This window comes from Olea europaea, chromosome 10 (genome assembly GCF_002742605.1).
Source record: "Olea europaea var. sylvestris chromosome 10, O_europaea_v1, whole genome shotgun sequence".
Taxonomy (NCBI): domain Eukaryota; kingdom Viridiplantae; phylum Streptophyta; class Magnoliopsida; order Lamiales; family Oleaceae; genus Olea; species Olea europaea.
The window spans coordinates 5,654,107-5,681,485 of record NC_036246.1 but is presented as its reverse complement, the minus strand read 5'-3'; the positions used below and the strand labels follow the sequence as shown (position 1 = coordinate 5,681,485).

The 27,379-nt window shown below is 34.0% G+C and overlaps 2 protein-coding genes across 2 annotated transcripts; both read right to left on the bottom strand.

Annotated features, from left to right (window-relative positions):
• Nucleotides 1-2,293: 2,293 nt before the first annotated feature.
• On the bottom strand, nucleotides 2,294-4,376 carry LOC111400994 (F-box protein At1g47056-like). The gene has a single exon (XM_023028502.1). The coding sequence runs from the start codon at nucleotides 4,175-4,177 to the stop codon at nucleotides 2,519-2,521; it is 1,659 nt and encodes a 552-aa protein (XP_022884270.1). The 5' UTR covers nucleotides 4,178-4,376; the 3' UTR covers nucleotides 2,294-2,518.
• A 7,592-nt stretch (nucleotides 4,377-11,968) lies between these two features.
• On the bottom strand, nucleotides 11,969-14,054 carry LOC111400993 (F-box protein At1g47056-like). The gene has a single exon (XM_023028501.1). The coding sequence runs from the start codon at nucleotides 13,856-13,858 to the stop codon at nucleotides 12,194-12,196; it is 1,665 nt and encodes a 554-aa protein (XP_022884269.1). The 5' UTR covers nucleotides 13,859-14,054; the 3' UTR covers nucleotides 11,969-12,193.
• Nucleotides 14,055-27,379: the final 13,325 nt, after the last annotated feature.

Sequence of the window (27,379 nt, the reverse complement as noted above, 5' to 3'; positions counted from 1 at the left end):
GGTTGACAGTAGATAATAGTTTATGTTATATATATGATAATTCATGTTATTTTCAAACATTTCTTGTAATTCATTTAGTTAGAGCATCCATGTACAAATTGGAGGTCTAGTGTTTGAATTCCTTCCAAACAATCAATTTATTGTGCAATTTTTCTAGTTCTACAATTTTTACTAAAACTAATGCAATACTCAATAGGGAAGGGATTCGAACTTGTAAGCCCTCTTTAAGATAATTGAAGGGAAAAATTATAACTAAAAGGTATAGTATCATCCATTTCAAAATAAGAACAAATGTTTTAAAATTCAAAAATCAAACATTTATTAAAATATATTTGTGATTTAATTAATTAATTATATATTTTATTAATTAAATATATTAAGGTAACAGATCTATACAATTTTGTCACAAATTAATGATTTAGTTAATCACATATTATTTTTCAATCACAAAGCAAAATTTTTATATGTTACAAATTATTTTACGGTCACAATTCAAAAAGTTTATAGGTTACAATTTATTCATCAATCACAAATCAAAAATTTAATATTCACAATTTATTTATTAGTTACAAATCACAATTATTGTAAATCATAACTTATTATACAGACTCAAATTATCAGTTACATATTAACAATTTTTTAGGTCACACATTATTTTTTAGTCACAATTTTTCTTGTTCATTGGTCATATATTATTTATTGGTCACAGATTAACCAATTTAATGGTCAAAATCAACTAAATAATTTGTGACCACCATCAACACTTGCGACCACCGTTTTACCACTAACTCTAGTAGCACCATCACCTTCGTCGTCACCATTACCACCACCACGGCATCTCGATAGCAACACCACTACCTCAACAAATCAACACGTCGCAAAAAAATTATCACATCGTCACGCTAGATCCACCATCACCTCGACAAACCCATCGTCACCAATATCTCACCATTACTACCATAACCACTATCATAACCACCATGCCAACCATCCCACCACACCCAAAATTATCATAGCCATCACCACTCCAACAACTAAAACCAATGCATCATCGCTATCAACCACCTGTATCACGAAGCACCACAACTACCAGTTCCATCACCACAACCGCGCGGATTGGGCACCACCACACAAACACCACCAAAAAATGAAATCCAAAATTATCACAACCACTACCACGGCCACACCAGCACCATTATCAAGAAGGGGATGAGGGGAAGAAAATAAGATTTGTAAAAATGAATTATGGTTTGTTAGGTTTGGGTTGTTGTGGTAGATTAATTATATTTAATATTATTATTAGCATTAAAATATTTAATAATGATTTGAATTAATATCTAATTTTTGTATAAATAAACTTTGGATTTGATTTTTGAAATTGGATCTTTAAAGATATGGGTGTAGTTTCCATATAATTGAAAGCTTGACATCATGGCACTTGTTGAATTTTGCCACTAAATGTAATAAAATAATATATATTCCGTTTAAGTGGTTTTAATGCAATTGCAGAGATTCGAAAGTATGCTCTTCTTTTGAATTATACAAAACTTGGTCGCCTGTTAACATTTATCCAAAATTATATATGTTTAGTTTTAGCAAAATAATTATTAGATTTAATTTTTAATATATTATTACGACCGACAGTCAAGGTTAACGGCTGACCGTACTTACTCAAAATTCTGAATCCGCCACTGATTATGTGACAAATACAACAAAAACTATAGCAAGGAAATAGCAGAAATTCAGTAGGTCATTTGCCATAAAATGTAGTTGATCATATGCAACATTCGACAATGTTGAACCTTACTTAAATACAAAGGTTGCAGTCATCCCACAATAAGTTGGCAGTATCAATCTAGTGGAAGCCTGGAAGCCTGTGGGGGTTGGAGAAGGAAGACCACACAGTGCTTGAGCAAGTCATCTCGAGGCTTTCAAAAGCATCCAAGCAATTGGTATCCAATTGAAACATAGAAAGTATAAATTCGTGTCACCTAATTCATAGGTTTTCATACAGATGGCCTATGATACATCACAAGCAACGCCTCAGAGGTTCAAGCATGAATTTCGTATTACCTTTTATGTGAGAAGTACCACACATTTTGCTCAATCAAGTTGGTACACAGTTTCTAATATGGTGCCAAAATTTACACACTACCATGTTATAAAGCAATCGATGCGTGTGATTTCTAGCAAGGTTAAATGTGTACGAAACAAAGGAAAAAATCGATGAAGCAATCCTAAAATGTGAGGGTTCACTATCTAAACTATTCCTCCTGTACAGACAATCAAGCTATTAAAAAGGAAAAAGACGCTAATCTTCGTGTATATGTCATGGAAAAAAGACCTTTCAAGCAAAAGTTGAGTGGCACTGTGGCAGGTAACAAATGACACCACAGCAAAGAAGCCCAAGATACAACAATGGAAGCAGAAACATAAATTGCAACAATACTATGGTTCAATACAAACAAGAATGAAAACTTGACAACGATTTATCCTTTCTAACTCTCATCGAGTTCATCTATAAGCTATCTTTTGAATTACCGTTACCATTTGATAACCTCCGAAAAGCACATGCTACAAAAGTCCTTCCAGCAAAAAGGCTAAATCTTGACTTATTTGAGGATCGAGTTCCATTACTAGTTGATGGAGCAGCAGCATCAGCTGCAGAAACACTTCCACCACCACCAATCGTAGTTCCACTCACAATTGGTGGGAATTCCACTCCATCATCCTGTGCTCCTTCATCGCTGGCACTCACGTCCATGGCCTCTTGTTCAATCTCATCTGCGTCCAAATTCACAGCCAATGACATCCTGCTTGCCCTCAACAAATCCGCAACTTCACTTGTTACTCCCCTGCACTTCTTTACCTTTATCTTCACCAAATTGGGACACCCATAAGCGAATGCCTCAATTCCTGAATCCGTCACGCGACATCCCTTTATACAAAGCTTCTTCAACGCCATACATTTTGCCGCGATACATGAGATCTCAGGGTCCCCAATTGTTTCACTCCCACAGAGTGCCAACCTCTCCAATTTCTGACAATTTGTGGCTATTGCCATCAAACTCACAGAACTCGGGTTTACCCCAATAAGAACCAATTCCACGAGATTCACACTGTTCTTCGCTATAGCAATCAACCCCTCGTCACCTATCCTATTCGTCCTCCAACCATCAATATGGAGCTTCCTCAAAAGCTTGCAATTCTCAGCAACTGCACAAATCCCCTCATTTGAGCAATCTGGAGCTTTCACCAAGTGAAAGATCTCCAAGTCCGGGCACTTTGATATTGCCATTAGCCCAATATCACTCACCTGCAGCCTTTCCAAATGAATCTCTGTTAAATAATTTTTTCTCCCTGCAATAGTCTCCAACAAACTATCCCAGTCCCCCAAACACTTGAGAATCTTCAAAGTCTTCAAGTTTTTTGAGCCAATAATCAAGGGCCCAAAACACTGTCCGCTAAAAAGCTCCTTAAGGGTAATTGACTTGAGCGAGGATGCCGCGGCCCCAGGGCCAATCGGCTCATCTACAAAGCCATCATTGATGCCCCGTAAACGCTTAACGGAAAGTTCCTCCAAGGATGAACAATTGTTTAAAAGAGCATTCATGCCTTTAACACCAAACATACATGATCCACAGGAGAATTTGCGGAGAGATTTGCAATTCTGACCCAAAGCAGACATCCCTTGATCTGAGATTTCGCGACAGCCACGGAGCTTGAGGCGGATGAGATTCTGGCACCGCATAGAGATCAACGTCAAGCCTTCGTCATTTATACTAACGGATTTGCGGTCACAGCGGAGCGCTAGCTTTGTGATAGAATCGAACCGCGTGAAGATAGAAGGGAGGTGCACGTTGACCTCCGTGGTGGCGTTAAGAGCCAGGCGGTGGCGGCTCTGACCCTCCACGACGAACCATCGACGAGAGACCAAAGAACACTGCTTCCTGTCGCGGGAGCTTAAAGATTGAAAGATTAAAGCTAAGCATTCATCAGGTATCTCAGAAATATAATCTTCTTGTTGATTTACAAAAATATCCTCCGGAAGCTGAGAATTTATTAGATTCAAGTCATTGACGGTGTAGCGATGGTGGTGAAGGGAAAGGCTTGGATTACGCAGATGCATTGAATTGCCGGGAGAATAACCCTGGCCAGTGGAGGGTGCTTGGCCCATGTCTATTCAGAAGACGACTAATACACACGCGCCTCCGTCTGAAACACAGAAAATGGTGGCGGATGAAAGATGAATTTTGGATCTAAGGTACGCATTCAGTTTAGGGCTTTTATTAAAGGGGTTGAAATTTGACCCGTCAAAAGGAGGTGATGAGGCTGCAAGGGTACACGCCACGACCAAATACCAGAGAAAATTGTTGATTTTACCAGAAAAATGGTTTCCGAATTTGGAAATTAAGACCATTTCAATTATTTGTTACAATTTATTTGAATATTCCATTAGTTTCCATGTTTGTTGTCATTTAATAATTTCAGCAGCCTTCAATTAAATTAAATGTCAGTTTTGGATTGTTCAAAACATGTAATGCTATTTATGGTCAATTATTTAACGTACCGAATGTATTAAAAATGTAAGAAAAAACTATATTTCTAATTATATTTTTTAAATTTGTGTGAAAATGAAAATAAATATATCTTTATGGCACGGAATACGATTTCATAAACAGCATAAAATAATTTATAGAAATAAGTGATTGAAAAATGAATAGTAATTTTATGTGTCCTTGAGAATAAAAAGTGATCGAATATCTATAAATATGTTCCAAACATGACTTTGTTTTTTAGGGGACAAACTCGAAATTCTACATGCATACACTTGATTTTTATTCAAATCATGTTTGGTGTATATCTTTGTTTATATTCATCCACATGACAATCTGTAATTTGATAATTTAACAAACAAAGCTATTTTTTTCATCCAATCAATTTTTGACAATCATATAAATATCGAGCATGATATTACAAATTCAATTTGCGAATGACAAAGTCTTCTATATCCTTTAAAATGTCTAGATATTATGAATATTCGTAATAATCTTTACAAATAGTGAATTTTGGCCGACGACGTGAATGTCAGAACATGGGAATTGTTACTTTTATTTCCATGCCTCGATAATGTGTCAGTATGGATATAATACTTTTTTCTTTTCTTTTTGGCATTTCGAGGTGGGGAAATGGATCAGCTCAATTAGCGGTTCATTGTATGGTCCATCCATAATTGGTGTACAATAAGGAGTTCTGTGACTGATTGGTGTACAAGAAGAGGTTCTTTAGGCCCTGTTAGAACCCCTATCGACACCTCACATTTAGGGGTGGCCCGAGTGGGTGAGTAATTTTTTGACATTATTTAATCATACGAGGCCCACGCTATTGTGAGAAATCTGTATTTCTTCTGTAAAATATTTTTCTATATGCCAAGCATTAATCATCCATAATACATGTTGAGGAAATTGTGGGCATCACTTTTGTCGATTATATTTTTTTTAAAAGACAAGAAATAGCAACTCCAAATTCACGGTAAAAAAAAAAAGTTAATATTATTTATGGATCCCTCGAAACGTGAATATAAAATTGAGTTGAAAGTTCATAAACAAAGTCGATTTACAATTGTATTTCATGTCATATATACTATGATCATTAGCTCTATTAAGTTTGGATAAAAATAAACATTTAATAAATTTTTAATAAAAATTGATGAAATGTATGATTGAAAATTTGATAAAAGTTATGAGTTTTATAAAATGTGGTATTGTTATTTATGAGATAATAGAAGGCTTGTGCTTGTGACGTTTGCTTTGATGGAGAACTTTTTGATATTGGGATATTGGCGGATATTAGTAGTTAGTATTTTCCCTCGTGTAGTTAGGAGTAGTTTTGGAAAATCACGTAAACTTACTCTCGATATTCAACAGAAGTGTAATATGTCTATTGTTAAGATTTAAGGTCATGAAGTAGGTATCAGAAAACAGGCAAGACTAATAGAAGTTTAATAGTGATGGGAGGAAAATATTAGTTCAGCTGCTACTGATTTTCCTTTCATGGCTATTCTCCAGCCAAATAGGTAGTCTTCTCTTTGCCAAAGCTCGACAAGCAAGAAATGGCCAGGACATTGAGAGATTTCTATTAATGGGTGTTCTTGGATTGTAGGAATTGCATTTCCGGCACATATTAATTTCTGCTGATGTGCTTCGTCGACTAGGATTTCAACTATGTGGAGTTTTTTATTTCTACCATTGTTTGGAATGCTTCCAAGAAAGTAAAAATATATTACAGATATAAACAAACAAATTAAAAACGTCAAGGATGGTGTAGAATATCGTAAGCAACAAATAGAATTCAAGAGAGATTCAAATGAATTTTGTTGCTTGATTTGGTCACACAATCAAAATATTGTGACCATCATAATCTGTACATAGAAGAAATTAGGACTGCAGAAAATTAATTGTTTTCCTCTTCATATTTCAATATCCTATTAGTATCTCTTCTAGCTCAATGCTCTGTCCAACTTACCTCTAGAAGTCGAACAAGAACAAATCAGAAATACGGAGCCTTCACTGACTAAAGATCACATATGCGATTCATCTACACAAATCTTCTCAACATGACTTTAAATTTTTGGGAAAATAGGTGATTTGAGTGTAGATAAACATATCAACTAATAAATATAAATAACATAATTCAAAATTGTATATACATAAAAATATTATAATAATATAAATATTATAATTCAATAATAAGAAGAGAGTTAGAATGCAAGTTTTACGGAGTCCCGTCAAGAACGTTGTCCCAAAGTCATGTTGTCATCCCCTCATACGAATACTTTCGACATTACATGGCTCAAAAATAAAATCCTTGTGACTCATAAACGGTTTCCTTATATGTGTACGATCATATAAAGATAAAGAACAAGCCTTTATCTAATTGTCAAAATATAGAAAAATATTATAAAATATAGATATAATTTTTTTTTAAAGTTATGTTTCCTCATGGTATCTATCTCAATGAAAATTACTCCCTTTAATAAGGACAAATTTAACCCCCCACACTTATGATAATTAAATCATTTAAAATGTATGTTATACTATAATATTATTAATTTAATTTTGTATTAAAATTGAAATTAAAATAGGAAAAAAAATTTAAAGATATTAATTTAAAAATTTTAAACTTAAATTATTTATTTTCCAACAACTGAATCGTTCAAAGTGATATGCCACTAATATTATATTTTCTTTTTCTTACCTCACCTTTCCCTTCAGAATGGCACGAGATCTTGGGATTGGATTTGTGAACATAAAAATACTACGAGATCTTGGGATTGGATTTGTGAAAATAAAAATACTTTCTTTTCCCAAATTTTGCAATAGTAATGTTATCCAAAACTGCTAAAAGATTGGTAATTTATATTTTATTGTTACATTTTTGGGAGGAGTTATACCGCGTTCCATTTTCGTTCTTCTCTCTCTCACTTTTCGAGTTCACACATTATATTAATATTTATACATGGATTTCGAGGACAGTTGTTATATGTTCCTTGCAAAGAGGCCCTACTTGGGTACCACTTAACAGCTGAACCGAAGTGGATGGATTAAGCCCATGTGTGCAAACCCGCTAGCCCTACATAACCAAACCCATAACCGAACCCAGGAATAACCGAATCCCTCAGGGAAAGGAGGCAAGATTAACGTGACAACTCCCTGCCACAGCTGCCACAGTTAACTTACTTGGTCAAATCAACTGCTACAAGCTACAACTTATGGAAGGGAAGTTGACATTAGCATTAATACACTGTTATTGATTGATGTCTATGATGGGAAGTTAAGTTTAAGAGGATATAACCACGTGTCCTCTTATCTGACGATCTACACTCGCTATCTCACACTATAAATGCTCACACTTAGTGTCATTCAAGGGGAATGCAAGTTCAGATTTTAATACTATAACTTTGCTTTCTATATTTTCTACTTTATTCCCAATATCGACCCCCTTTTTTTATATAAAATGCTCACGTTAAAAACCATCCCACACTCATACATTTCTTTCCAAAAACTGACTTGACCGTCGGAGCGTGCGGCCGGCTCCACCCCCATCGGAGAAGGCCACATGTGATGTGACTAACAGTTTGTTCTAGTGTGCACGAATATGGTTTATTTGGACGTAAGAGGTTTTGGGATCTACTGGCTACGCTGGAGATGCATTTTTCGAGGTCAACAAGATGTACAGAAGGATGGAATCAAGAAGTTTACGTAAAGCTTAGATATTTCTGTCCAGAAAGTCTTAATTGTTATCAAAATATCAATTCAAGAACTATATGTTGTTTTACATGATCTCTATCCCTCGAAACCATTCTAACTGTTGGGTTTTTGATACCCAATAAATTTCGGGTTATGATGTTAACATGTGAATATATATTTCATAGGCCCAGGCTCATGAATGAAATAAGTACCAACAACCAAGTCCAAAAGCTCTATCCGGTCCAATTATATGACCTTTTGGATGATTTTGAATCTTGACATGTTTAGCTTTGTTATTGGTCCAATTAAAAGCCTAACCCAACCCTATTTATGTGGTTTAAACCCTAGTCATTTTAATGTGTGATTTTTGTGTGTAAAATGAAGAAAATTGGCTGCCCCTTTGAAGAGAGAATCTGGCTCCTTTGTGGTCCCCAAAACCGGTGGATTGCTTTGGGGATTTTGGTCTCTTCCTTGCCTCCTTTGTGGTGTTTTTCTTCTTGTCTTTGAGATTACAAATCATCATCGTTATCTTGTCCTTCGTGGGCGAGATTGAGAAACAACCGAGATGAATATATTGATTGTGGATCGGAGCAGATTGGATTGGTTGTATGGTAGAAAAAGATAACATTGAACTGAGCTTGAAAAACACATTTTTGACGATCCTTGGAGCAAGCTTCTACGGCACTGACGAACTTGGATTCTTGGAAACTCCCTTCATTTGATCGGTTAAAGCTTATCAAGTTTCAAAAAATTTAGGCAAAGCAAGTTGGAAGGAACCGGTAGATCAAAAGTTACATGATCTATTACTTTAGTTGATAATCTTGTTGCTTATAATAGTTTTGAGTGCATGTCTACATCGACAGCAACATCAGAAACAAATGACAATTTACTATATTAACTGAGATGAGATTGAACCAGTAAACAAACCGAAGATTCCTTTCACCAAACTTATTTGGTTGGAAATATATTACTTAAGACCAGTTCAAAGTCAATCTTAGCGGACCAAAATCAGAGTCCACAACTCACTGGTAGGCTGTAGCTTAGGAAATTATTGTGCCACTTTCTCAATTGCAGGACAGCAAATGGAAGGGAGACTAAAAGTTTAAAACCATTATACATACGCGCAAACATGCACGGTCAGATCTTCCCGGGCAAATCCTGCTGGTACACTTTGATATCATGTGAAATTCAAATGGAAGGGAGACTAAAACCATTATACAACGCGCAAACGTGCACGGTCAGATCTTCCCGGGCAAATCCTGCTGGTACACTTTGATATCATATGAGAAATTTCACGAAATCATGCTTTCATTATTATGTGAAGTGGCGGATCCTGTACCGGTCGAGCACCGACGGGCTTGCGTGCTGGATCGGCCGGAAACATATTTCTTTTTTTTTTCTTTTGGTTGACAGTAGATAATAGTTTATGTTATATATATGATAATTCATGTTATTTTCAAACATTTCTTGTAATTCATTTAGTTAGAGCATCCATGTACAAATTGGAGGTCTAGTGTTTAGTGTTTGAATTCCTTCCAAACAATCAATTTATTGTGCAATTTTTCTAGTTCTACAATTTTTACTAAAACTAGTGCAATATTCAATAGGGAAGGGATTCAAACTTGTAAGCCCTCTTTAAGATAATTGAAGGGAAAAATTATAACTAAAAGGTATAGTATCATCCATTTCAAAATAGGAACAAATGTTTTAAAATTCAAAAATCAAACATTAATCATATATTTTATTAATTAAATATATTAAGGTAACAGATCTATACAATTTTGTCACAAATTAATGATTTAGTTAGTTACATATTATTTTTCAATCACAAATCAAAATTTTTATATGTTACAAATTATTTTACGGTCACAATTCAAAAAGTTTATAGGTTACAATTTATTCATCAATCACAAATCAAAAATTTAATATTCGCAATTTATTTATCAGTTACAAATCACAATTATTGTAAATCATAACTTATTATACAGACTCAAATTATCAGTTACATATTAACAATTTTTTAGGTCAAACATTATTTCTTAGTCACAATTTTTCTTGTTCATTGGTCATATATTGTTTATTGGTCACAGATTAAGTAATTTAATGATCAAAATCAACTAAATAATTTGTGACCACCATCAACACTTACGACCACCGTTTTACCACTAACTCCAGTAGCACCATCACCTTCGTCGTCGCCATTACCACCACCACCACATCTCGATAGCAACACCACTACCTCAACAAATCAACACGTCGCAAAAATATTGTCACAACGTCGCGCTAGATCCACCATCACCTCGACAAACCCATCGTCACCAACATCTCACCATTACTACCATAACCACTATCATAACCACCATGCCAACCATCCCACCACACCCAAAATTATCATAGCCTTCACCACTCCAACAACTAAAACCAATGCATCATCGCTATCAACCACCTGTATCACGAAGCACCACAACTACCAGATCCATCACCACAACCGCGCAGATCGGGCACCACCATGCAAACACCACCAAAAAATGAAATCCAAAATTATCACAACCACTGCCACGGCCACACCAGCACCATTATCAAGAAGGGGATGAGGGGAAGAAAATAAGATTTGTAAAAATGAATTATGGTTTGTTAGGTTTGCATTGTTGTGGTAGATTAATTATATTTAATATTATTATTAGCATTAAAATATATAATGATGATTTGAATTAATATCTAATTTTTGTATAAATAAACTTTGGATTTGATTTTTGAAATTGGATCTTTAAAGATATGGGTGTAGTTTCCATATAATTGAAAGCTTGACATCATGGCACTTGTTGAATTTTGCCACTAAATGTAATAAAATAATATATATTCCGTTTAAGTGGTTTTAATGCAATTGCAAAGATTCGAAAGTATGCTCTTCTTTTGAATTATATAAAACTTGGTCGCCTGTTAACATTTATCCAAAATTATATATGTTTAGTTTTAGCAAAATAATTATTAGATTTAATTTTTAATATATTATTACGACCGACGGTCAAGGTTAACGGCTGACCGTACTTACTCAAAATTCTGGATCCGTACTCAAAATTCTGGATCCACCACTGATTATGTGACAAATACAACAAAAACTATAGCAAGGAAATAGCAGAAATTCAGTAGGTCATTTGCCATAAAATGTAGTTGATCATATGCAACATTCGACAATGTTGAACCTTACTTAAATACGAAGGTGGCAGTCATCCCACAATAAGTTGGCAGTATCAATCTAGTGGAAGCCTGTGGGGGTTGGGGAAGGAAGACCACACAGTGCTTGAGCAAGTCATCTCGAGGCTTTCAAAAGCATCCAAGCAATTGGTATCCAATTAAAACATGGAAAGTATAAATTCGTGTCACCTAATTCATAGGTTTTCATACAGATGGCCTATGATACATCACAAGCAACGCCTCAGAGGTTCAAGCATGAATTTCGTATTACCTTTTATGTGAGAAGTACCACACATTTTGCTCAATCAAGTTGGTACACAGTTTCTAATATGGTGCCAAAATTTACACACTACCATGTTATAAAGCAATCGATGCGTGTGATTTCTAGCAAGGTTAAATGTGTATGAAACAAAGGAAAAAATCGATGAAGCAATCCTAAAATGTTAGGGTTCACTATCTAAACTATTCCTCCTGTACAGAAAAACTCACATAACTTGCATAGGGCATGCAATACAATCAAGCTATTAAAAAGGAAAAAGACGCTAATCTTCGTGTATATGTCATGGAAAAAAGACCTTCCAAGCAAAAGTTGAGTGGCACTGTCGCAGGTAACAAATGACACCACAGCAAAGAAGCCCAAGATACAACAATGGAAGCAGAAACATAAATTGCAACAATACTATGGTTCAATACAAACAAGAATGAAAACTTGACAACGATTTATCCTTTCTAACTCTCATTGAGTTCATCTATAAGCTATCTTTTGAATTACCGTTACCATTTGATAACCTCCGAAAAGCACATGCTACAAAAGTCCTTCCAGCAAAAAGGCTAAATCTTGACTTATTTGAGGATCGAGTTCCATTACTAGTTGATGGAGCAGCAGCAGCAGCATCAGCTGCAGAAACACTTCCACCACCACCAATCGTAGTTCCACTCACAATTGGTGGGAATTCCACTCCATCATCCTGTGCTCCTTCATCGCTGGCACTCACGTCCATGGCCTCTTGTTCAATCTCATCTGCGTCCAAATTCACAGCCAATGACATCCTGCTTGCCCTCAACAAATCCGCAACTTCACTAGTTACTCCCCTGCACTTCTTTACCTTTATCTTCACCAAATTGGGACATCCATAAGCGAATGCCTCAATTCCTGAATCCGTCACACGACATCCCTTTATACAAAGCTTCTTTAACGCCATACATTTTGCCGCGATACATGAGATCTCAGGATCCCCAATTGTTTCACTCCCACAAAGTGCCAACCTCTCCAATTTCTGACAATTTGTGGCTATTGCCATCAAACTCACAGAACTCGGGTTTACCCCAATAAGAACCAATTCCACGAGATTCACACTGTTCTTCGCTATAGCAATCAACCCCTCGTCACTTATCCTATTCGTCCTCCAACCATCAATATGGAGCTTCCTCAAAAGCTTGCAATTCTCAGCAACTGCACAAATCCCCTCATTTGAGCAATCTGGAGCTTTCACCAAGTGAAAGATCTCCAAGTCCGGGCACTTTGATATTGCCATTAGCCCAATATCACTCACCTGCAGCCTTTCCAAATGAATCTCTGTTAAATAATTTTTTCTCCCTGCAATAGTCTCCAACAAACTATCCCAGTCCCCCAAACACTTGAGAATCTTCAAAGTCTTCAAGTTTTTTGAGCCAATAATCAAGGGCCCAAAACACTGTCCGCTAAAAAGCTCCTTAAGGGTAATTGACTTGAGCGAGGATGCCGCGGCCCCAGGGCCAATCGGCTCATCTATAAAGCCATCCTTGATGCCCCGTAAACGCTTAACGGAAAGTTCCTCCAAGGATGAACAATTGTTTAAAAGAGCATTCATGCCTTTAACACCAAACATACATGATCCACAGGAGAATTTGCGGAGAGATTTGCAATTCTGACCCAAAGCATACATCCCTTGATCTGAGATTTCGCGACAGCCACGGAGCTTGAGGCGGATGAGATTCTGGCACCGCATAGAGATCAACGTCAAACCTTCGTCATTTATACTAACGGATTTGCGGTCACAGCGGAGCGCTAGCTTTGTGATAGAATCGAACCGCGTGAAGATAGAAGGGAGGTGCACGTTGACCTCCGTGGTGGCGTTAAGAGCCAGGCGGTGGCGGCTCTGACCCTCCACGACGAACCATCGACGAGAGACCAAAGAACACTGCTTCCTGTCGCGGGAGCTTAAAGATTGAAAGATTAAAGCTAAGCATTCATCAGGTATCTCAGAAATATAATCTTCTTGTTGATTTACAAAAATATCCTCCGGAAGCTGAGAATTTATTAGATTCAAGTCATTGACGGTGTAGCGATGGTGGTGAAGGGAAAGGCTTGGATTACGCAGATGCATTGAATTGCCGGGAGAATAACCCTGGCCAGTGGAGGGTGCTTGGCCCATGTCTATTCAGAAAACGATTAATACACACGCGCCTCCGTATGAAACACAGAAAATGGTGGCCGATGAAAGATGAGTTTTGGATCTAAGGTACGCATTCAGCTTAGGGCTTTTATTAAAGGGGTTGTAATTTGACCCGTCAAAAGGAGGTGATGAGGCTGCAAGGGTACACGCCACGACCAAATACCAGAGAAAACTGTTGATTTTACCAGAAAAATGGTTTCCGAATTTGGAAATTAAGACCATTTCAATTATTTGTTACAATTTATTTGAATATTCCGTTAGTTTCCATGTTTGTTGTCATTTAATAATTTCTACATTTTTCTTCAGCAGCCTTCAATTAAATTAAATGTCAGTTTTGGATTGTTCAAAGCATGTAATGCTATTTATGGTCAATTATTTAATGTACCGAATGTATTAAAAATGTAAGAAAAAACTATATTTCTAATTATATTTTTTAAATTTGTGTGAAAATGAAAATAAATATATCTTTATGGCACGGAATACGATTTCATAAACAGCATAAAATAATTTATAGAAATAAGTGATTGAAAAATGAATAGTAATTTTATGTGTCCTTAAGAATAAAAAGTGATCGAATGTCTATAAATATGTTCCAAACATGTACTTTGTTTTTTAGGGGGACAAACTCGAAATTCTACTTGCATACACTTGATTTTTATTCAAATCATGTTTGGTGTATATCTTTGTTTATATTCATCCACATGACAATCTGTAATTTGATAATTTAACAAACAAAGCTATTTTTTTCATCCAATCAATTTTTGACAATCATATAAATATCGAGCATGATATTACAAATTCAATTTGCGAATGACAAAGTCTTCTATATCCTTTAAAATGTCTAGATATTATGAATATTCGTAATAATCTTTACAAATAGTGAATTTTGGCCGACGACGTGAATGTCAGAACATGGGAATTGTTACTTTTATTTCCATGCCTCGATAATGTGTCAGTATGGATATAATACTTTTTTCTTTTCTTTTTGGCATTTCGAGGTGGGGAAATGGATCAGCTCAATTAGCGGTTCATTGTATGGTCCATCCATAATTGGTGTACAAGAAGGAGTTCTGTGACTGATTGGTGTACAAGAAGAGGTTCTGTAGAGGTTCACAGAACCCCTATCGACACCTCACATTTAGGGGTGGCCCGAGTGGGTGAGTAATTTTTTGACATTATTTAATCATACGAGGCCCACGCTATTGTGAGAAATCTGTATTTCTTCTGTAAAATATTTTTCTATATGCCAAGCATTAATCATCCATAATACATGTTGAGGAAATTGTGGGCATCACTTTTGTCGATTATATTTTTTTTAAAAGACAAGAAATAGCAACTCCAAATTCACGGTAAAAAAAAAAAGTTAATATTATTTATGGATCCCTCGAAACGTGAATATAAAATTGAGTTGAAAGTTCATAAACAAAGTCGATTTACAATTGTATTTCATGTCATATATACTATGATCATTAGCTCTATTAAGTTTGGATAAAAATAAACATTTAATAAATTTTTAATAAAAATTGATGAAATGTATGATTGAAAATTTGATAAAAGTTATGAGTTTTATAAAATGTGGTATTGTTATTTATGAGATAATAGAAGGCTTGTGCTTGTGACGTTTGCTTTGATGGAGAACTTTTTGATATTGGGATATTGGCGGATATTAGTAGTTAGTATTTTCCCTCGTGTAATAGGATAGAGGTTATTCTTATATTTGTTTGAAATATGGTTTACACACAAGGGGATGGAGAAAAAACAAATAACAATAATAAGAAATTGAAGGAGAATGCTCAAACACGTAATCGTTATATTTGCTCCATCTCGTATAGAATTTGATGCTTAAAGGGATTTTGACAAATGGTTTTCAGGATTTATTAAACTTTGTAAAGAATTTAGCACTTGAACACTTAGTGAAATTCTCCAAAACTTAAGAACACAAATTAGAATTTTGAATATGATATAAATGGATATTTTTATATTTTTTGTGGAATGATCTTTTGTAGGCATATAGTTTTCTCAAATTATTCTAACCACTTTTGCTTTGATGATTGATTATTTATAAGCCTCAATCAATACTCCACAAGTTGGTGCTAAAACTTCACGAAAAAATGCAAGACATCCTCCAAAGAGTCACCAAAATTCAAATAAAAACTATCATTAACGGTTAGAAGAATGTTCTATTCGACCGCATAGAACAAAAGACATATAGGGCATTTAGTGTATGTTACCATGCCACCGTAGCCCCATCCGCGTAGGCCATCATTTTGGCTCTCGATTTTACTTTTCATTCATTCATCGCATCACGCACTTTAATTGATTTTTAAACAACAATATCTAAACGGATTTTCTTAGTCATAAATTTCTTCAAGCCTCTTAAGAGATTAACTCAATCGTTTTTTAGTTTGCTCCATGTTATTTGGTTTTTCGTCCTTTAAGAGGAACGGCTCAAAGGAGTCCACTCGATCTACTCTTCACTACAAGGTGACTTTAGTGAGGATATTAAAGTGAAATGCATCTTACGATACTTTTCAACACAACTAAATATGTTTGAAGTCTATATAATAAACTAAGGTAACAAAGTAACATAAAAAGATGTTAGAATCTTTGGGCTATTTCATTTAAAAGCCGATGTAAAAACTTAATCGATTTATTTACTTAAGAGTTAAACGCACGTCTACAGATAAAGACGTCAAAAGCAGATGACTCAAAAGATAAAGTGAAATTAGATGCTAGAATTGATTTATAAAAGAAAGTTTTGTGAATGAAAGAAAAACTCATAAAGTTGTTACCTCTGATGATTACGACGAGATTACTTTGACCATTTTTACGTAAATATACTTCATTAAATTAATGAAAAGGAAAAAAAAAATTCTTTAGGTCCATTGGACATATGTTCAAATACGTCTTCATACCAATACTCTCGTGGAAAACTCGTAAAAATCCAAATTAAAGTTCCGCATTTTGTGACCAATTCTCCGTCAACTCATAGACAAAAAATAGTAATAAATTATGAATATATATTTATTACAAATACAAATACTTATTTTAGTCTCAAAACATTTTCTGATATCATACATACTAGGAAATCACGGACTTGTCCAAATTTAGGTAGAGTGGATTTTGTCAAAATCGCAAAAGTAAAAAGCCGATTCAACAATGTTATGGTGACACAATTTTTTTAACATAATGGATACCCGACACCCACATTGGCGGGGCCCACTTCTTTTTTGGACATTTTTATTCACGAGGGGCCCACACGCTGTGAGAAAATGTCAACCATTATATTAAAAAAAATTCTGACAAAGTAGTTTAATTGAAGTCGATTATCAAAAAATTAAACTAAAATTGAACCAAAGATAAACTAAAAATCAACTGTTGATCTTTAAAATATTGGATTTGATGCATTAATTTGACATTTTAGTGAAACGACAAGATTTAAATTTTACTACTCCCTCTTTCATAAAAGAACGAGTAATATTGTTCTTGCTTAATTTATTGTTGAATTAATTTATCAATAGGAAGCAAAAAGAAAATAAAATTTATGTATGTCACCATGTAGGATAGTAAGTAATGAGGTGTAATAGCCCCCGAGGCAGAGTCTAATGGTTCAAAGGAAAGGAGTAAGGTTATTTCACGCCTTGTTGACAGTCGCAGTGTGGGGATTCGATTCCTGAAACATGAAATTGAACTCCTTATAAGCGCAGTGTACAGATAGCTCTTGTTCCCTGACTTGTTGGGGCACATCTCACGATTTACCTCCCTCACAAAACTCTAGAATAGAGCGGTGGGGGCCCTCAAGATTGGGGTTCAACCTTTAAGTAGTGAGGTGTAACCTAATTTTAGATTTTGGTTAAACTGATGTTAGTGGAGTTGTTGCACGGCATATTTCTACCTAAAAGGTGTCCATAAACAAACATATCTTTCCATCAACAAATAAACATATATTTTTGTAAGTAACTAAGATTGATCGAAGATAACTTGTGTGAGAAAAGGAAGACGGAAATTTGGTGACTAGAAAAAAATCAATAAAAAAAAATTGGAGAAAGAAAGGAAAGAGCAAAGAAAAAAAATCAAATATAAAATTGTCCACCAATCCATCGAGAAAATATTCAAATCAATAATTAATATTTTGATAGGGATAAAAATTTAAAATAAAGAAGTTTGTCACTATCCATCATAGAGTTGGTGGGAAAGGATGAAAAACACTTGCACCAAAATTTTTGAGGTATTGGAGAAGTGCAGTTCGAAAAGGGTGGCATTGATAGGGAAAGTTTTAAAATTCAAAGCCATCTGATTGTAATTGACCTAAGGTCGCTGTTTATACTGGGCTGGCCTTCTAGAGGAGGAATCCATTTCAAAAATCAATTTTACTAGATTTTATTTTTAAAATTTCAATTGTCCCACATTTATAACTGATATTTTAAATTCAGCAAAGGTCGTTACAAAAGCAATGAAGCCTCGTTTGATCTTAATTATTTTCAAAATACAATTTTTTTTTAACTCTTCTTTTCAACTGCACATTTTTCAATAAAATAATATTACAAGCAAACCTAAAACTTTTTCTTATTACATAACAACACATTCTATATCAATTTATTATTCCAAAATGCATTCTCACAAGAAAATGGGGCTCAAATAGGCCATTAGATGTATGTTATTTTAAAGATTTTAAAGGAATGATATTACTTATACATAAGGTCTTTACTGGTTGTACATGGCCAGCTTTATTGTGTACATAATTACGTACAAATTGATATAAAAATTGATAATGTGGAAGAGAGAGAGAGAGAGAGAGAGAGAGAGAGAGAGAGAAGGAAGTAAAATGAAGTTTTAATCTTATCAGCATTGATCGTTTGATTACCCGCAAAGGAATGAGATCGTGAACAAGTAATAAAGTGGTATGTAGAGTATTAAACCCATGAGAACTATATGTTTGATCGAGTTGAAGCTAAAACGACCCTTAATCGAATAGCAAAATCAAGTTGTAATTAAAAACTATTAAATCTATCGACTAACCTAAAAGTAATGTAAAAAAATTTATGAAATTTGCAAGAGATGTTATTAAGATGTAGAATCCCCCTTGTTATTCCATTTTCAGTGTAACAATTAAATTGACAATTTGAAATCATTCATGTTGATCAATGTTTCTAATTTAATTGAAAGTCTCTCTCAAAAACGATCAAATCTATTCCCCTCATATAATAATGAAATATGCAAACATGATAAATGCAATAACACCTATTGAAACCATAAAAAGTATAGAGGTATATCTCTATCCTCTATCGAACCTTACAATGTTTATTATAATGTGTTAAAATCTTATTGTCTCTCTCAATAACAATAAAATCCACTAACAATTCAATTGGTGATCAAACAATTAAAAAGAACGATAAAAACGATAATAAATATCCACAAATAAAATCAAACTAAAGTCAAAATAATTAATTAAAAGATAAAAATATCATAACAAAGGTTCATCTCATTATAACAATATATAAAACTAGCCTAACATATTGAAATTACAAGAAATCATATATAAGTGGAAAGACATAATCCGGATTTTTGATAAATTAAGAAGATGAAGATAAATCTTGAAATCTTGAATCCTTCAATGATTTTTAATGAATCTCCACTCGTGCTCTCTCTTCTTTGTCTGATACCAAGTTTGAATCTTCACTTGACTGAACTCTTACAAGTCCCCTTCAATTCTCTCACAAAAACAACGAATTATCCTACCTTGATGATGATAATTGATGAATATTGAAGTATATTATATATAAGAGATATGTATGAGAGCCTCCTTCATGTATTCTCCTATTTGGTATCTGTAGGGGTCGAAAATTGGTGAAAAAGCTCAAATTGGTTTCCAAAAGAGTTTCAATCGAATAAGGAAAGTTATACTCGCGCGCAGAATTTTTGTCTCTACATAGCAGTCAGTATTTTGAATTTAACTTTGTCTCCAATATCTTATTGAGTTGATTCAAAATGCGTTGGAAAGATAACTAAAAGGGCTACAATTTTCATAGAGATAGATATTTTTCAATTCGGACGTTTACTATACCAAAAATTGGTCGCAATCCTTGACTAAAAATCTGGAAGATATATCATGTGTTTGGAAGTCGATTTGTGGTAATATTCTGATAATATTCCGTTCCTTTTTGACTTCTAATTGCATCCAATTGACTCTCATCAATCTTTAAAATATCTTTTATAGTTCAATTTAACCATTGGATATTTGTAATTTGGTCCTCAACTTTGTACTCCGCCATTTTTCGCTTCTTTATTTCAATTTAACTTCCAACTATCGAGTTTTACCTAATAAATTAAATATATAATAAATTAGGCTAAAATTTCTTTAAAGAACTATTAAATGTCTATATTTTTTGTCTACATAAGTGTATAAAATACACTTATCAAACACCCCCAAACTTAAACATTTGTCTGTCCTCAAACAAAACCATAACTTAACCTAACAAACACACAAGCATGCAAAATATTTTGGTTGGATAATCTAACTTTTTACCTTGGGATATGAAATTATAACATTAAATCTACGAACAACTTCTAGGTTGCAAAATCAAAATTAATGTCCACTTTACCAATGCAAAATTGACGTATGTGTGAAGAATTAAGTAATCAATCAATGAATACACAGATTGTTTCATTTCCCGACCCTTTATGGTCAAATATATCATTTTCATCTCTCGTAAGATTCACACAACTCAAAACTTATTCTTTTTCACTATTTTCCCAGCGTGTGATCTAAGGTTGAGTTTTTCATTACTATCCTCACCCTCTCCAATTCAGGTGAACGTCACTAGTTACAACTCAGCACATCAATGAATAAGAATTCTCTAATTATTTGATTGCTTCGACTGCCAAGATTCTACTAGGCTAATTATCCTTTATTGAAGTCAAATTCCCTTGAACAAGCGTTAGGACTTAAAAAGGCATTTGGTGCAATTTATTATTATTGTTATTTTTATTTTTTTATTTTTTTTGCACCCCCTTAACATTTCTAGATGACCCATGTAATAGGCTTTAGGCCGATAACTCCCAAATCAGATGACTTTAGGACACCAAATTTTTAAACACCCTTACATGCTTAATAATCCGACTCATAAAGGCTTCAAAGAGAATAATTATTATTATTATTATTTTTCAAGGGCAACTTCATATCCGATTGCTTTCTAAATGACCCCTGTAGCGAGTTTTAGACCGATGACTCCCAAAAGTCAAATGACTTAGGGTATCAGGTTTTAAGATACCTTTGTAGGCTTAATTGCTCGAGTCATAAAAGTTTCAAAGAGAAGTTTTAAATTTTAAAATATATGTCTTGATTAGTGCAATGCCCCTTATCATATATCAATTCAAGAAAACTGACCTCCAACTTAAAACTTTCAACCGGTTTTATCCTATTCATCTCAGACAATCCACACAAATTTTTTTTTCACACAAGGAATCCCTAGCCACATCCGTGTCTTCTACAATAATAAAATGACCTCAAACAGTGCTAAATTTGGTCTAAGGATAATTAGTTTAGTATGGTTTGGGTAAAACATCTATGTCTAACTAAATCAACCTATCAAGAGTATGAAATAACTAATTTCATCATACTGTCAAACTCATTTCTACTGCGCGTATAATATCAAGTTTTGCAAAGTTAAACTTTAATCAATCTAGCATGCAACATATCCACAGTTTATAAATTAACACTAAATCTCAATTTAGATCATCGTTGTCGGGCAAGCTATCCAACTCACACAAACACACAACCTAGAAATTTTTTTTAATAATGAAACACAAAAAAAAAAAAAAAAAAATTCTTTTAACAAAAACTAAAAACTCATAGTTTTTTCCACCCTCAAACTCAAACCTGACATTGTCCTTAATATCATAAAATATAAATAAATACATAAAGAGGTAAGGAAGAAAATGAAGAAGGTACTCCCCAAATTTTTTTATTGAATGTGTGAGGCCCTATGTGTGACGACTAGGCAATTTTTCCATTATACTTTTCCCTTGGTTTATGTTGGTTTGAGTGTTCCGCGACGTCATGTTCATGCATACAACAATTCAAATCAAACATTAAAAATCAAATAACCTAAAAGATGCGTTACTTAGCCCAAACAATTAAAATACTAACAATAAATTCTTCCTAAAGATATCCAAGAACTTTGCAAATTGTTCTTCCAACTTCCTCTTTTGTAATCTCTACGGAAATGGGATCGGAGGCACATAAGGTTTGATAGGAGCGGTTGCCTTGACCTGTAGATTTTCTAGCTCTTGAGATGAAACTACTTTGTCTAGTTGTTCAGATTTATCCACCTACTCTTCATATTTAAAAGGAGCCTTTTTATTTTCTGTCACCCGTCTCTCAACTGTAATTTATGGAAGTTGAACCCCGCTGCGTGTAGTGATTGTCCGAACCTCCTCATTCTCTACAACTTTTACTACCATTACCTGTTGCTTAGGATTTATCTCAGTGTCGCTTGGCAATGCTTCTTGCTGTCTTTCTGAGAGTGCTTTTGCTATTTGCTCCATCTGGTTTTCCAAATTCTTGATAGCAGCTTCCTGAACTTGTAAATTCTTATCTATTCTTTGTATGTGTTGAGTAGAGATCTCCGCCAACTTAGTCACTAGATCTTCAAATGAAGACTTATTTTCAGCAGGGCAGTGCAGTCTACTGTGGCACAATTTGAGCTCCCTGATTGTTGCCCCATTGAAAACTTGGGTGATTTCTCCAGCCTGGGTAGTAGGTGTTAGGATTCTGATTGTGTTGCTGCCTTTGAGAATTTTGAGCATAACTTACATCCTCTAGTGATTAAGCAAAAGGACTACCCACGATGCAATCAACACTTTCATGATTTCCTCCACAGTGATTACATTTTGGTCTGACTGTTTGAATGGCATTCATATGATCTACCTTTTCGTTAAAGCTGCCAGCTTGTTGAGATTGCTGTTAATGGATCCACTTCATGTATCCCTGCTACTTTCTTTACACTTGTTCTTTTCGTAGGCTACGGTGCACTAGTGAATGCTAAGAGTCCGTTTGGTGCACATTTTTTAGATGAAAATGCATTTTAAACATCATATCGTGGGTCCCTCATTAGAGTGTAGAAGTCAAAAATTGTGTGCTGATGTGACGGAAAAAATGCATTTTTGGCTCCAAAAATGAGTACCAAACAGGGGCTAAATCATCCATGATTTGATATACTTGATCCGTTGTTCTCTTTGTGATGAAACCATCGCACGCGGAGTCATCATTAACCCTACTTGTTTGATTTAGCCTAATGTAGAAATATTGTACCTAAAGCCATTCTTGCAATTCATAATGTGGACACTGACGAAGCAGCTCCTGTACCTTTCCCAAGCTTCATAATAGCACTCCGAGTCAAGTTAAGAGAATGTGGTGATTTCGTCCCTCAACCTGGAAATCCTTTTAGGTGGGAAATATTTGTTCAGGAACTTCTGACTCAGACTATTCCAATTGGTGATGTTGTGTAGAGGAGAAGTATCCAACCATTCCCTAGCTGAATCTCTCAAAGTGTAAGGAAAAAGCTTCAGTCGAATTACTTCGCTTGCACACATGTCCAAGAATCTTGAGATATGAGCATTGGGATTTTCAGTAAGTTTCCCAAAAACATTACGATGCATTTTGGAACATGTTGATCATATCTGTCCTCAAGTGAAAATTTGGTTGACCAAATGCTGGATATACTATACTGGATTAACTCTCCACTACCGGTGGAACCATACACTCTCCCGTCAACCTAACGTTTTCATTGGCTGCAACTTCATTCTGTTGCTCTACACTCATATTAGTCCCTATGGTTATTTGATTCGGATTTTGTTCTACCATGAGCTATGCTTGCTATTTTTGGTATGCTTCTAATTGTTCTCTTCTTCTCAACTTGAACGTTCGCTTGATTTACGGATCAAATTGAGCAAGATCTCCGGTTCTTGAACTTTTCATACAAAGTCCTGAAAAGGAAAAATAGAAAACACTGTAATATTTTTCTAAATTAATGAACTAAACAAAAAAAATTAAAATTAAAATAAAATTCAGATTAAAGGTAAATTAGTTAAAACTTATCAAAAACTATAGTCCCCAGCAACGACGTCAAAAACTTGATCGTTTGATTACCCGCAAGTGAATGGAATCATGAATAAGTAATAAAGTGGTGTGTATAGTATCGAACTCATAAGAACTATATGTTTGATCAAGTTGAAGCTAACACTACACTTAATTGAATAGCAAAATTGAGTTGTAATTAAAAACTATTAAATCTATCAACTAACCTAAAAGCAATGTAAGAAAAATTATCAAATTTGCAAGAAATATTACTAAGATGTAGAATCCCCTTATTATTCCATTTTCAGTGTAACAATTAAATTGACAATTTGAAATCATTCATGTTGGTCAATGTTTCTAATTTAATTGAAAGACTTTCTCGAAAACGATCAAATCTATTCCCCTCATATGATAATGAAATATGCAAACATGATAAATGCATTAATAAGTGCAAGAACAACTATTGAAACCATATAAAGTATAGAGGTATATCTCTACCTTCTATCGTACCTTACAATATTTATTATATTGTGTTAACATCCTATTGTTTCTCTCGATAATAATAAAATTCACTAACAATTCAATTGGTGATCAAACAATTAAAAAGAACGATAAAAATGATAATAAACATCCACAAATAAAATCAAACTAAAGTCAAAATAATTAATTAAAAGCTAAAAATATCATAACAAGGGTTCATCTCATCCTAATAATGTATAAAACTGGCCTAACATATTGAAATTATAAGAAATCATATATAAATGGAAAGACATAACCTGAATTTTTGATAAATTGAGAAGATGAAGATAAATCTTAAATCCTTCAATGGTTTCTTAATGAATCTCCACTTGCGCTTTCTCTTCTTTGTTTAATAGTAAGTTTGAATCTTCACTTGATTGAATTCTTGCAAGTCCCATTCAATTCTCTCACAAAAACAATGAATTGTCCTCCTTTGATGATGATAATTGATGAATATTGGACTATATTATGTATAAGAGATATGTATGATAACCCCTTCATGTATTCACCTGTTGGGTATTGTAGGGGTTGAAAATTGGTGAAAAATCACACCCAACTTGGTTTCTAAAAGAGTTCCAATCGGATAAGGAAATTTATACTCGAGCGCGAATTTTTTGTCTCTGCATAGCAGTAAGTATTTTGTCTTCCGATATCCGATTGAGTTTATTCAAAATGCATTGGAAAGATAACTAAAAGGGCTACAATTTTCATAGAAATAGATATTTTTCAATTGGGACGTTACTATGCCAAAAGTTGGTCGCAATCTTTGACTGAAAATCTAGAAGATATATCATGTGATTGGAAGTTGATTTATGGTAATATTCTGATGATATTCCATTTCTTTTTTTTTACTTCTAATTGCATCCAATTGACTCCCATCAATCTTTAAAATATTTTTTATGGTCCAATTTGAGCCTCAACTTTGTATTTCACCATTTTTCGCCCTTTTTTGTTTCTTCCTCTCAATTTAACTTCCAACCATCGAGTTTTACCTAATAAATTAAATATACAATAAATTATGCTATAATTGCTTTAAAAAACTAGTAAATGTTTATATTTTTTGGTCTACATAAGTGTATAAAATAACTTATCAAGCATCATAAATCTATAAGTCCATTTGTACACAATTATTTTCAAATAGCATTACTATAAATGAAGATGATGCAATCGCTCCCCCTCCTCCCATGACCGCCACACTCATTTATAACGCCCTATGGATTCTCTCTTATTTAGCTTCTATTTGACAATCATTTTTAGACCCTATATGAGAATTATTATTTGGGAAAATGATATTTTTAATAGTGATTATCGAGAGAGTGTAAAATGCTCAGATCGTTATGCCTTTCATGCGGGTAGACACAAATCTTGAATTTACATGCAGAATACTGTATGTGGAATGCGTTGTTGAAAATGAGTATGTAAAAAAAAGTTTTCAAATAATGGTTGTCAAACAAAGGCTTACAATACTTTTTTTTTTTTTCAAATTCATTTTTAGCCATATATTTTCACAATAAACTTTTTCCCACTTTTTAACTACTCATTCTTCAAAAATTCACTATTCCAAAATTTTTTTTTTTCCCAAAAAACTCTTTTTACTAACGGTCAAATAGGGACTTAACTTAATCTCAACTAAATGAAACAATACAATATTTATGTTAATTTAAAGATTTAATTATGTAATTTTTAACTTATAAAATATCTCCAGTATAACTGAAACAAGACCCAAAAAGGGGGGTTATTACCCTAAAGATCCCATTAGACAAATAATAGTTAAATGATGCTATATTGATCGAGCCTGACAGAAGCGTCGATCGAACACTCTCAAAAGGGGGTGGGGGCCACTTTTTTGGAATTTTTTATTCACGCGGATCCCACGTATATGTGAGAGGATGTCAAGACTTTTGTCAAGCATTTTCAATCAAATCATCTCAATTGTTAATAGTTTGAGAGATAACAAAGAAATAGCCCGTCTGTTTCAAATTTTCGTGGAGATGAAGAATTGGAGGCACTCTTTTATTAAGCTCATGTTTGGGCTAAATTCAATCACACATTCTTTCATAAAATAATATTATACGTAAATTCAAAAAATTTCCTTATTTTTTAACTTCACATTTTTCAAAAAATCACTATTCTAAGTCACATTTGCCCAAAAAAATAATTTTAATGGAACCCAAATAGGGGCTTAATTAAACAATTCACAAAAAATAATTTAGTCAAGTTTTTATTTTTTTATTCGACCTATCAAATGATTTCAAACAAAGAAAAACATGGGAAATCGATCGAAGCTCTCGACAAAGACAATTCATAAACTGCAATGTAGAATTTTTGCAAAAAAACTATTAAAATGTAAAATTTTCTCGAGTACAAAAATTATAAGCATGCTTTGTATTGTCACTAGATAAAATTCTTTGCAGTAATTTTTCTCTTGCTAGACACTAATTTCCCAACTTAGTCATCCAACCAACGCTTAGGTTTCTCCAAGTATATGGAGAAAGAAAACAACACATGAAAGCCGGGGCGGAGTCAGAGATTTTGTTTAGCGCAGGCATAGCTACAATGATTTTTTTTTTTATTTGTCAAAATTAGTTTATGAAAGGGTTCGACAATTTCTTAATATTTATCACAAATCACAAATTTTCCAATTTATATCATTTTCATTTATCACAAATAAATCACAATCCACAACCACATATTATCACATATTCTCAAATTCACAAAATTCCCAATTTGCATAAATCATAAACCTCAACAATCACAATCATAAACTCGTAAAACATAAATAATAACTCATAAAGGATAAAACAATGAACTAAAGTCTAAAAAATAAAAACCCAAAAAAAAAGCAAGAAAAAGGACGAGAGGCAGAGAATGGAGCCACTAGACTCATCGGAGGCTCACAAGTC